Below are 12,927 nucleotides of genomic sequence, written 5' to 3'. Positions count from 1 at the left end.
CATGTGGGGTAGGTTGGGAGGGATGTGACATTTCCTTCAGCTTCCTGGTGTTCATGTTAGTGCAGGTACAGCTAAACATTACAGTAAGTGCTAAGGGTGAGAGTAACAGTTTATCAATTTGCATCTAAATACCATTTTTATCAAATTGCAATGAATGTTGTAGAGGAGACAAGAAAGGCTTTAAAACTTTTTTTTTTATTATTTCACTATTCAAATTGCACAAAATAGAAGGTGTTAAAGACTCATCAGAGGCAACTACTGTCAGTCTGTGTTGTGGTTAAATACTATTCCAGTTGAAAGGTCGAAAGACAGGCATATGTGTAGGCTAACTTCAAATGCAGTGTTTGGAGTATGAGCACTGTTATATTCAGTTTGGCTTTCAAACAACATTCTTTTTTTTGCCTATTTTTTTTAGTACTGTTGCTAAGTTTTATTATTGCTAAAAGAATTGGCAAGAATTCTGGCAGACTGGGCAGATTTCTGCCATGGGCTGATCTCTAAATTTTTAAAAAGCCTTTGCTGTAGGAGATAAGATATATTTCGATAAGTTTTAAAATTTTGCAGTTACGTTCAAGTTGTCTACAGAAACACTCCGTATAACACACGTATAACACTTTGTTCTCCTGCAGAGTATCTGAGGTACATAAAACCTGTGTAATTTATAACCTATGCAACACCTGTTTACTCTAAAGATGATAAAAACAGGTAAATCTGCGACCAGTTGCAGGAAATTATTGATGATATGACAAATGAGGGGTGGGAGGAATTAAATATGTATTTATTGAGGACAAAAATTGTACATATTCTGGAGTACCGAGGGAGTTAACATAGCTGTTACTAAAGAAAACGCAGTTCTGCTTTTGCAGAAGTGTTTTCCTGAAGGTGTAAGTATGAAAGGGTGAATGGTGGGTGTTGAAAAGGCAGGAGAGACCCATAAGGAGAGAGGAATATGAAAGAAATATTTGCAGTTTATATATATGTAGTAAAGAAAAAAAGTAGTATTCCGCCTTATGTAGGGGCCAAGATAGCATGATTTTTTTTATTACTTTGATTATATAGCACTGTAACACTACTGATTCTAAGGTATGTCCTGGCATTTGCAAATGTATGTTAGGAACTACCTGTGTTCTCTCACAGGCAACCTCGATTTTTGGATGCACATATTAGTGCAAAAATAGTGATAAAAACTCAAAAAATGTTGGACATATCTTACCAAAAAGAAAAAAATTAAATGCAAACTAGCTAGTTCAGGATGGTAACTGTACACTTGTAGACCTGTAAGTCTGTAGCTGTCCATGTATACCTTTATCCAGGTGTGAAGTATTCAAAAATTAGGTCAATAACTATTGACATCATTGATTAAAACTCACAAATGTACCAAAATCTCCCCTGCTCTCCTTCGAAGGCAGTGATTCAGCGAAGAGTCAGCCATCTTTGCCTTCTCCGCAACTGGTGGGATGTTTGAAAGAAGTTATTTTTGACTGAGATTCTTGAGACACATCATCATTTTCCTTCATTTTCTTTTATCATTGCATGGTCTATTGCAACATGGGATGGTACTGATGGAAACTGAATCATCACACGTTTACATAATGATCTATATTGAGGAATTCTGCTTAGCTATTGAATGATAGCGTATTAATAATATGTAAAAGCTGACAAAAAGAATGGTGGTCTCAGGCCAGCATGTAAATTTAGGTTATATTTTGTATCTCTCTGCTTGTAACTATTTTGCTGGCTTTCATGGCTTTAGTTGCCATGCTAACTTAGGCAAGCAAGACAGCCAAAGTCACATACCTTCATTTAGGTGAGTCCTTATCTGAGTTTCCTAGTTCAGGAAAGAGATGGTTTACTTCATCCACTCCATTTGGAAGGGCATAATTCTTTTACACGGGTTTATGGTGCAGTTGGAATATGTTTTCAATGCAATTACCTCTGATAAATATGAGAGTTCATTCTTTTCATCCTGCTTCATTTTATATACTGATATGATGCTCCATATCAAGGACTGCTTATTGTTCACCTGTTGAGATTTCAAGAAATATTTTCAAGACAGTAAAAATCCTGATTACTGTCTGCATGAAATTTATTAAAAACAAACTTTCTTCACCTCTTTAGTTTTTAGTTTTGGATGCTCTCCTGAAATATAAGCCGAAATGAGCATTACCATTGGCCTTGGCAATGAACAAGCAGTGCAAAGCTGTGGGCTTGGGTGGGGAGGAACTTGTCAAGGTGGAAAGCATATGATGGCACTAAATTGCTCTTACAGATTAATAAAACCAAACTGTATGAATTGATCTGTATTTGTATCCTTTCACTACATTCCTTCATAATTTGCTGTCTGTTATTTTTCATCATTCTGTCGTTCTGAACTCTTTCAAAGCTGAAGTTCATTTCTTCTGTAATGCCCCACTTGGGCTACATCGCTCTCCTGTTCCATATTATACCTTTCTGTCCCCCTTTCTGTTTTTGTCTCTTTCACACATGCTGTACATTTGCTTTGCATCTGTGATGCTATGAAGTCTGTTCAAAACCAAAATAGGACAACTAGATTTTTACTGGCAACATATTTTATTTTTACTTTGCTCCAAAAAAAGCCCAAGAGGAGTATTGACTTGCCGAGGCATTATTGCATTGTTGCCAGAATAAATTTAATTTTGAAAGTCCATGTACATCTGAAGAGCAGTTCCTTATCTGTGCAGTGTCGAAATTAAACTTAAATGATTTTTTTGTGGCAAAGTGGCTTTTTTTCTGTTGATTTTTAAGGAACAGTCTTACTTGTCAGAATAAAATGTGGACTTTGTAAGTTATATAGATACTTTGTTTTTCCATGATTATAACTTCTGTTTCATGTTACAAACCTAGATTGTGTTTGTAATTTATGGCCACTGGTGTAAGAAATTTTCTTTTGAATATTTTCTGATTTCTAGGCCAGATTCTAGCTCAGATAGAATACTTGGGATGAAATTGGTTTCCACTCCAGCCAAGTGCTATTGATGAATGGCATGAATGTTACAGTTCTTTTTGAGTCTTTTATCACAGAGAATTTAGGAAAAAAAAAGGCAGTTTTAGTTACTAAAAATGTAATGTTTGGGAGCTCTTGAGGGAGTTTTCCCAAATCAGCCTGTTTTGAGGGAGTGCTTAAGCCTGCGATCATTTTTAGAGTTCTGGATCCTAATGTTTCACAGTTTATTTGTTTTAATAATATTAAAATATAATGTGTGCATTCCTGCAGGTTAATATGTTCTGTGGGTATGGTGTATGAAACCATCAGTATAGTATTCTGCCTCCATGTCTAACTAGAATTTCTCATGCTGAAGTCTGTATCTCTTGCCTCTTGTGCACCTCTGAGAAAGGTCTGTCTGTCAGGTAGCAGAAGATGCAGTTCGATCTCTGCTTAACCATTTCTTTTCAAGGTTAACAGACTCAGTTCTCTCAGCCTCTCCTCACACTCAGTGCTTCAGTCCTCTGTCATGGTGGCTCCCTGTTGGACTCATTTGTCAATGTCTCTGTTTTACTGGGGGTGTGGAGTACAGTGGCCTTACAAGTGCCAAATAATAAGAATAATGAGTTCTCTCAACCTGCTGGGTACACCCAGTCCGATACACAGCTGGCTGCCTCTGCCACAAGGAAGTTTATGCTGAAGTTTAAGTTAAATTTTCTGTCCCCTGGGTTGGTTTCTGAAAGTTTCTTTCCAGCCAGCAAGCAGCCAACCTCCTTGTGTGGACAGGGCTGTGCCATCCCAGGTGAACAGGGCTTAACTCAATTTCGTTGAACTTCATGTTTTTTTCTGTCCTTATCTGAAGGTTGCTAAGGTTCTTCAGAATGTCAGCCCTGCTCTCCAGGGTGCTGTGCACTTCTTTAAATTCCGTAAGCTCGCAGAGGGTTAATTCTGTCCTGTCACCCGGGTTACTGACAGTGGCATTCAGCAGCCCCCAGCTGGGTGTGGGGCTGCTGCCTGCTCCCCTTGGAGCCCGGCAGTCCAGGCAGTGGAGGGCACAATAGAAAGCAGCAGGTTTAGTAGGTCGTGGTGAAGTAAGGTTGTGAGTCTGTTGTCAAGGGTGAGGGGGAGGAATGGGGGAGATCTAATGGTGTGTGGGAGGGGGAACCTTAAAGGAGTTCAACAACTCTTGCTTTAGGCCTAAGTGAGTGTGGGAGTCGTGTGGTATAACTTGTGATTAGACCTAAGTAGTGTTTGTCTTGGTGTGTTAAGCTATTTTCTGAATCATGGCATTTTCACAGGAATGTCTCCAAAATTTGGTGCTCATTGTTAAGTCAGTGATGATGATAAAAATAGATATCAAACTCATTTCCATCAGTTCCAGATCCTGCGTGGCATCTGATTTCCAGCCCAGATAGCAGTAGGAATTAACTCTGCCATCAAGACGACTTAAATGCAGCTTTAATTTAATTTAAAAATAGCTAGTCAGTCTTCCTCACTGCTCCCCCATAATTGTTCTCAATCCAGGGTGTGATTTTCTTACATTTTCGCATGCAGTTTGGAGAGAAGCAGCAGGCTTCCTCTGTAGATAGGATTGGACATAGATGATTATTAAAGCACTACTAAATATTTTAACATAAACCATACTCTGTTAAAAAAACAGGAACAGTCTTTTGGAGGAAACAAAGCTGATCCCAAGTGCAGGATGATGACCCATTCTTTCTTATTCCAACCTGCCTTTACTCTTGAAACTTTCCCCTTTGTTTTAACATGCTACAAGATGTTCAGTTTTTTCATACCTACATGGTCCCTGAATTAGAGTGTGGAATTTTCGGTTTTCTTCTGAAGTAAAGCTTTGATTAGGTAAGATGATGCTTCATGTGTTGGAAGTGTTCAAGGTCAGGCTGAGCAGGGCTTTGAGCAACACAATATCATGGCAGGTGCCCCTGCCCATGCAGAGGGGTTGGGCTACATTTTCTTTAAAGGCCCCTTCTGACCAAACCATTTTATAATAATATATATAATATACATGACAGGTCTGTTTTACAGACAAGTACAGACAGTACAAGATAATTGTCTGTGTTTAAATGAGAAGTTCATGTTTTGCTTTATTTGGCTTGTATTCTTTCCTCCAGTTTGATTTTGGTACTGTTCATCTGATTTCTTTAAAATTAAACCAGTCTTGGACTGAAATGAAGAGCTGAGAAGTGCTTTGCTCTGTTTTTATTTTTCATGTTCCCCTTCTCTAGGGACATGTATCAGAAACTATATCTGGTTGTCTAATATTTCCTCTTCTGGACTTAAAGAGAATGAGTGTGTTAATGTGCTGTCTGAGGCAACAAGCAAGTACCAATGGGCCCCACTCAGTTTCTGTCTCCAGCAGGACAGTGTTCACTCACTTCATGTTGCTCAAGCAGCTAAAAACTGAAATCTTATGTATTATGCATACAAGTAGTTAATTTTTAAGATGGTAGAAATTAGTTAAATATGGATCAGATTTCATAGCAACTTAATGGCACTCTAGTGATACAGACAGATTTTATTCTCTGTTGTTTCACTGATGAAACATTTGCAGTAGTTTTGCTGTATAGGATAAGGGAAGAAAGATACCAAGAGTTTTGTAACTAACTGGCATTTTAGTAAAATAATTATTTTCTTCCTCTTTAATAATGAATTAATAATGAATTAATAATACCTGCAGAAAAATTATGAAATTAATAATCTAATATTCAAAATTCTTAAAAGCATATTCAAAATTTATGACGTGTATGGCACTTAGTATAGAGAAATTACATTCTTATTTTGAACACTTTACACATGTAATCTATGCAGTTTTGATAGGAATTAACATCTTAATTAATTAAGATGTTAGGAATTAACATTCTGAAGAGCTCAAGTAAGATACTGTTTAATAGTACCAGTAGTGGAATTCCTTTCACTTGATTTAAAAGCTTAATATGCAGCTTGCTTCAGCAAGTGCTTTCGTGTCTGGTGCAGAGTGTGGGCCAGTCATTTCTGCTTGAGTGGAGAATTGGTCTGGTTAAAACAGACCATAAGCAAAGGCATCAGCTTCAACTTTGAACACACAGAAATTTGCCTGCTCTTCCTATTCCCTACTTGCTCTATGTGCATAAATTGCACGGCAAATTTAAGTGTCTGTAAGCAGCAGACTACTGTTCTTTAAGGTGGGGTGTTTGCTTATTCCACCTAAGGACTAGAGATATAATGTAAAACCCTAGGTTGCTTTCACCAAAGGGGGGGCTTTGGTCTTCTGCTGAGGTATTGGGAACTCAGGCTCTCTTCTCAGGGCTTTGTTTTTAAATTAGCTGCATTGACAAAAACAAACCAATTGACATATTCTGGCTCAGCAGCATCCTGGGTTGTTGGTTCAGATACAGGTGAGGCAAACAGGATGTCCTTCCTGTTCAGTAGGTACTGCTGTAACTAACATTTCCATTAAGACCATGGAAGATAACAGAAACAAATATTGCCAATAGCAGCTTAGGTTCAGTATCATGAACATCTTTTACCATTGCATGCATGAGTCTTCTATAATAGTTCTTGATAAACCATATAGCCTCTCATCTTCTGCATACTTAAATCCCAGCAGAGCTCTTGGGTATCATTTAGACCTGTTGATTTTTTTAAAATTTAAATTAGTAATTTCTTCAAAAATTGTATTTTTTCTTCACTGTGGAAAAATAGCAATGTCTTCTTAGGGTACAGATATCACCAACATTATCTGCAACTAAGACTGCTGAACTAAGTAAAACAAATGACCAATGCAAGAAAAATAAGTCTCAAACCTTCCTCAAACAAAGAAACAAAGATCTATGATTTTATCATTCTATGATTTTATTTAAAATTTCAAGGATGGGTTATTTTCCATTAATACCCTCTCCCCACCCTTCCCAATCTCCCATGGAACACCTCTTAATTTGCCATTGGATTCTTGCTTTTGAGGGGAGTTACATGTCTGCAGATCTTACATGTTCACTCCTGGGGAACCCACTTCAGATGTTCTAATTTCCCTTTTTCCTCTCTTTATTAGTGTCGCTGAGGTTGGTTCCCAGAGCACAGAAGGGTTTCTCTCTTGACTCAAGTAGCCTCTAATGTCATGCAGCTTAATCACATTGGTTTATTACTGTCTTCTGTTTTCCTCTTTGTTAGTGCACCTGATTGTTCTCAGTAGCCTTCTGCTGATTCTCTAATTCCCAGCAAAAGCTCAGAATCAATTCAGTCTATATAAAGAACGTAATACAATTTTTGGGGAGCTCATAAAGGTGCTAGCTTCATAGTTATCTCTGTTCTAAAACAGTTTAATGCTTACAGAAAGTTTCGATTTCTAATCTTGATTCTGTATTATCACAAAGAATATTTGAGGTTAAAAAATGAGATCACATAATAGGAAGAATCTGTGTTGGTGAGTCACGTAGATTAAGGAAAGCTAACCGTGTTGCTCAAAGTACTGTTTTTCTGCCTAATGTACTACCTGCATATTGGATTTGTCTGTCTATGAAACTCCTCTTACATAACTATCTGGGAAACATTGCTTTAAAAAAATGCATTTTCAAGCAGCACCTCAACCAGTAGATTATAAAAGTTGTTCAGGTTTAGTAAATCAAGAAAATTTAGAATTATTGTCACAAAAATATTTGTTTTATTAAAAAATACAAAGTTCTAACCCTTTGAAGTAGGTGATAAATGTCACTTGGTCTTATTATATTCTGCCTTGATATACAATATTTTTGTTCAAGAATGTGATTCAGCAGGCAGTCTGTATTTAAAGTTCTTAGAAAGTAATTTCCAGCTGCACTTTCCCAGCTTAATAGAGTGTGATAGAAGGGAAGAAATACCAACATGCTATGAGAGAGTTAAGCATTTGCCTTTATGTTCATGAACCTATATAAAGAGGTGGAATTATCAGGGGGATGAGAGGTACGGGATGGCTGTAGGACTGTGGTGACAGGAATGGTTATAGGACTATAGCTCCCTCTTCTCGTTTGCTTTCTGGGTGTGCTGAGAAGCGGCTGGAGCAGCCTGTGGTGCTGCTGAGAGGGTGATGCCTTGGTGGCTGCTCCAGCCCTGGCACATGGTGGTACAAGATACTTAGATTCTATTTTGTTAAGAGCACAAATCTTCCCAAAGATAACAAAATGTTATATATACTCTTTTAAAATTTCTTAAGGTAGAGATGTCAGTTATAAGTATATACTCACTAAATCTTTCAGAGTTCATACAGTAATAGTTTTACTCCAGAGCTCTAAGGTTAAAGCAGATGGAAGGCTGGCATGCTTTAAACTGGACACCAGTCCCCAGAGTCTGTGCTAGCTGAGGGGTGAGCCCTTGTTTTTGGTTAATTCCTGACAAGACACAAGTACCTTACAGCCCGTGTCCCACTCACCTCTGATCATGACCACAGTGTTATTGACTGACAGTGCATGACAAAAAATAGAAAAATGATCACAGGAGTAAGTGCCTGAAGCAAAATCCTACATTTTCTACTCCCTGAGTTAATAACCAATAGCATTTTTGTTGCATTTCACTTGACGAGGTTTCTGTACTAACTAAAATTGACCAGCTGGAACAGGCGAGTTCCACAAAATGTTGCAAGTTCTGCAACATTTTAAATAAATCAGATCTTAAATGCACCGGTATTTTGGGTATGATCTGGCTGCTCTTATGTCAGCTGTCCTGCTTGGTTTCAGCGTGCTGTCCAGGGGAACAACATCGCTCTTGAGAGTAAACAATCATAGAGATTTCTAATATTATGTTGTCTGTGTAGATGACAAAAACTATCAAAAGGCACATACCCAGCCTGTGTTACAGCTTCTGCTCTCACATAAGAATGGCAGAAAATCACTTGCAGGTGTTTCTGACATAGACCTGTTGTCCTTATGAAAACTGCTTTTCTTTCAAAAACTGTAATTGCTAGAGCTTCCTTACTATTAGAATAGCAACTGGGGACATCTATAGTGGTACAGCTAGCCACTGAACCTGCAGAAAGGCCCACTGTTTTCAAGTCCTGCTGAAATGCATTGTCCCAAGACATTCTGTTAGGATTGCAGAAAATTTGGAGCAAAGCTGCAGATTTTAACAGATTGGCAGGAGGTGGCTGCCAGTCGGAGACACAGATGGAGGTATTTGGAGAAGCCAAAGCAGCATGGTCTTTCTGTTCTTTTCTTAAAACCATCAGAAGGAATAGATTTTTAGCTCTTGAAGTGACTTTAGATTTTGAGATAAAACACAGCAGGAAGAAACAGTATCTTTTTTAGTAATTTTCCTCAAGTTTTCTGTGGATTTAGGAGATTATAACCATATTTTAATTTTGTTTTGTTTAGGCAGCCTGAGCTTCCAGATTATGACTTTATGCCTTAAGCGAATTACACAGAAGTTCTTGTATTTGTGGTATATGTAAATATTTGGTAATATTTGCACCTTTTTTAATCACTTTGCCAAGAAACTTCTTCAGAGTTTACTGTGACAGTAGAGTGAATCTGTGGTAGTGCTTTACTCCTTTTTTTTTCTGTGCAGCTAAAAGGAAAGGGGTCAGAAAATTAGTCTTCACACTCAAGACTTGCTCATTGGAACTTGTGTGAGTTCAGTATTAGTTTTAATGGGTTCATATGCCAGACCACCTGTAGAGATGCAGCTTAGTCACAGCAAAAAGTTGCAGGGAAATAAGGGGTAAATGTGGCTGCTGTGGCCTGTGGCAAAAGCAGCTCTGTAAACACACCAGCACACAGGGCTTCATGAATTGCCTGTGCTGTCCTGCTACTTAGCTGACCTTTGACCCCTCTGATCCATTTTTAAACAAATGCATGCAGGGAAAAGCATTTGCAAGTCTATTCTTAGTAGACTAAAACCTATTTGACATACTGTACTGTTAAGAGAGACGATTTCCTTTGTGCCTTTACTAAGCTTTATGCAGTATTTCAGTAAGCTTTTTGTTTCGATTTCTTATATGGTATTTTTCATGTGCAGATGTAGGGATGTTCTATACATAGCTGTAAAATGATTCACTTGGAATTTTGTGTTCAGTTGTGAACATGTGATTGCTAAAATTAATTTGAGAATTAGATCAGTTTATTGTGAATAAACAAAAATAAATGGCTACTAAAGTGAAAGGTTGTTTGGCAAAGATTTAAAAGTTCAGTTAGCTTAGTTAAAATGTTTAAGTCTGTGCCTTAATAAACTTACTTTGAGAACTAAAAGGAAGATAACTTTATTAGGAAATCATAGAGGACTGGTTATAAATGGAAATAGTGGAACACCATCTTATGAAGGAAGACTCTGATACTGCATGAAATGCCTTGGCCATTATTTTGTTAGTTTTATATGAACTTCCAAAAAAAAAAACCCGGTGGAAAACCTGCTTCATTAAGCGAAATGTTGAAAACTGGTTAAATGAGAGTAGTCCTGCATTATCTTGGTGATAAGCAGTAGTGTAAAGGTCTAGGCTACCTGGTCAGGGAGAGCTGGATTAATTTAAATCCAGAAAGATGAAAAGGAGAAAAAAAATAATTGAGGTAAGATGAATTTGAATAGATTTTTTTTGCTGCAGCTGCCAGTCCAGCCCAGTAATCTGTAGCTTATGGCTGATGGTGATTTCCACAATGGTAAGAATTTTTGTGATGATTCTGTGGTTAAAAAGGAAAAAAATATATTGTTTTATTTTTGTAACATTCTTTTGTGTTTGATCCCACATTCTTATTCAAACGTCTGGTTAGATAAATTTAATAATCTAGTTAATTCTCTGGGGCAAGGATATGACTTTTTTCCCCTTTTTGGCCTGTGATTTTGATTCTGCAGTTCCTAGAACTCATGTTTTACATCTTTTCAGAAGTCTCTGGGTCTAGAGAAGTGTCTTGAAGTAATTCAATGTATTCAATATCCAGGTTTTCTTAAGTGATAATCCGATTTTCAGTTTTTCTGGTATAAGACATTACTTTGATATACTGTATTGTCAAGTGTTGTATACAAAAATGTCTCCTGGAACTGACTGTAACTTTGAAATGTTCTAACTTGCTTAAAATGTTCCATTATCCTGTGTCATGCTTATCAATGTTTTGTTGCTTTTATAGATTATCTTTCTCAAGGGATAGATCTGTCTGGAATAGAAGTAATTGAAAATGACCTGCTTTTTATTGCAAGAGCTCGTCTTGAGGTGGAAAACCAGGCTAAAAGGTTGCTTGAGCAAGGTGTGGAGACTCAGGTAAAATACACTTTGTTTTCTGTTTCCTTTCAAAGTAAAGTGTAAAAGAACTCGAGCTTGATTTCTTTTGCTTTGTGTATCACTGTCCAGTGCAAATTAAACAAGAAAAGTCTTATGTGAGAAATTCTCACACATGACTATATTCAAATAAATTGACAAAGCTGGTCTTTTACAGTATTTGCAATAATAAAATTTGACAGCATCTGACCCTGTAATTTGGAAGAAAGTAGGTGAACTTTAAACACTGTCATAAAAGCTTGATGCATTCAACACCATATACAGCATTGCCAATGTTGCCAAGTATTATAGAGAAATACGGAAAATGCAGTTTCTTAAAACTGTAAGAAGATTTCTGCATTTTAGCTGTGCAGAAATATATTGAAAAGATTTGAAAGATTTGCATTAAAACTTTAAAGAGCAGTTTAAACTTTGAGGCAAATGCTCACTGCAGGGAAACAAAAGTTAATCTGTATAATTACATTAATTCATATTAAATTTAATTATTGACATCTCAATAACCTGGCTATATCCATTAACTGTTTGCAGTATCTTTAGTGCTATTTTCTTGCCTTTGTAGAATTTAATGTTCTTTTGTCTATAATATTCTTCAAAAACTATTTTAAATCCTCTTTGCCAAAGTAAGAGGAGAAATCTGGTGCAAGTTTCTATCAAGTTTGGATCTTAAATTATAGAACAAAGAGGCTTAGAACAAGACATTTTTATGATGTTTCTTACCAGAAGTGTTAAACTTCTCTGTAATTCAATATAGCATTTGTTTATACTGTTGAAGATTGACATGAAAATAGAACAGATACAGAATAGAAAACGTATTGAATAAATTGGCTTGGTTAAACAACTGATGATTGAAATTATCGGAATGTCTCCAACTTTTACTTAGATCTGTCATTTCAACTAGTTTGCTGCAGTAAGAAGTCATGGTTTTGGTAAATGCCTTTGACTATTTGCTGATAACAAAGTGGTAGGAAAAAACCACCCCATTTTTCACTTGATTACTATTCCAGTGTTGAAACTTCAGGCTATTTGAGCATGTTGCCAAGCTGTGATTGCACTTTTTGCAAGCTATGAAGCATATACATTATTAAATAAAGATTGACGGAAGATAGGGCCTAAGAAAAAGCAAGTGGACATTTATTTTAAATGTAGCAAAAGTCTTCATCAGTGTGAACTCTTCTAGTTTTTCATGTCAGATTTGACCTTCTCTGATAATTTTCTCTTCATACTAAGTACTAAAATGGAATTGACAAAGAAACCCCGGGGAAATCAATCCCACTCCACCTGAAAAATAGACAGATTTATTAGGTGTTCCAGGCTGTCTCCAGGTAATCCAGAGATTATTAAAGCATATGCCTGTTGTGCTTTAGCCAGGGGCCTGTTTCCAACAAATGGAAGAGTGTTTGGAAGAAAATTATTAGTGCTTAGTCATATCAGAAATGGGGATGTTTTCATGAGGAGGTGCTGGGTTATGCATCACAGGTTTGTTGTTGGATATGATTTGTGAATTTAATGTTGAGAACAATAGTTTGCTTTAGAAAATACATATGCAGCCATTGCCCAAGACATCTAGAATTTGAAATGTGACTAGTGAATTTTGTGATTTTTGTTTTGTGATTCCTGTTATTGTGTTTTATTGACAAGCTGATTTACATCTATGCCTTCCAACCCCTGAGTTTTCCTTAAATAGGGCATGGGACCTTCAGCTTTTCTCCTGCAGTAGGCACTACAGAATTCCTCAGATGAACTATCTTCCTGC

General features: G+C 36.9%; 1 protein-coding gene across 5 annotated transcripts in view; it reads left to right on the top strand.

Annotated features, from left to right (window-relative positions):
• Positions 1-12,927, top strand: part of COG5 (component of oligomeric golgi complex 5) — a 189,687-nt gene that overhangs the window by 78,378 nt on the left and 98,382 nt on the right. For all 5 annotated transcript variants that reach the window (XM_086886775.1, XM_086886774.1, XM_086886777.1 and 2 more), the window contains one exon: positions 11,026-11,156. In XM_086886775.1, the coding sequence (XP_086742901.1) occupies positions 11,026-11,156 (131 nt within the window). The remainder of the gene's footprint in view (positions 1-11,025; positions 11,157-12,927) is intronic.

The sequence above is a fragment of the Cyanistes caeruleus genome, chromosome 4 (genome assembly GCF_971803275.1).
Source record: "Cyanistes caeruleus chromosome 4, bCyaCae1.hap1.1, whole genome shotgun sequence".
Taxonomy (NCBI): domain Eukaryota; kingdom Metazoa; phylum Chordata; class Aves; order Passeriformes; family Paridae; genus Cyanistes; species Cyanistes caeruleus.
Note: the sequence above shows the minus strand (reverse complement) of the source record. Positions and strands in the feature narration are given on the sequence as shown.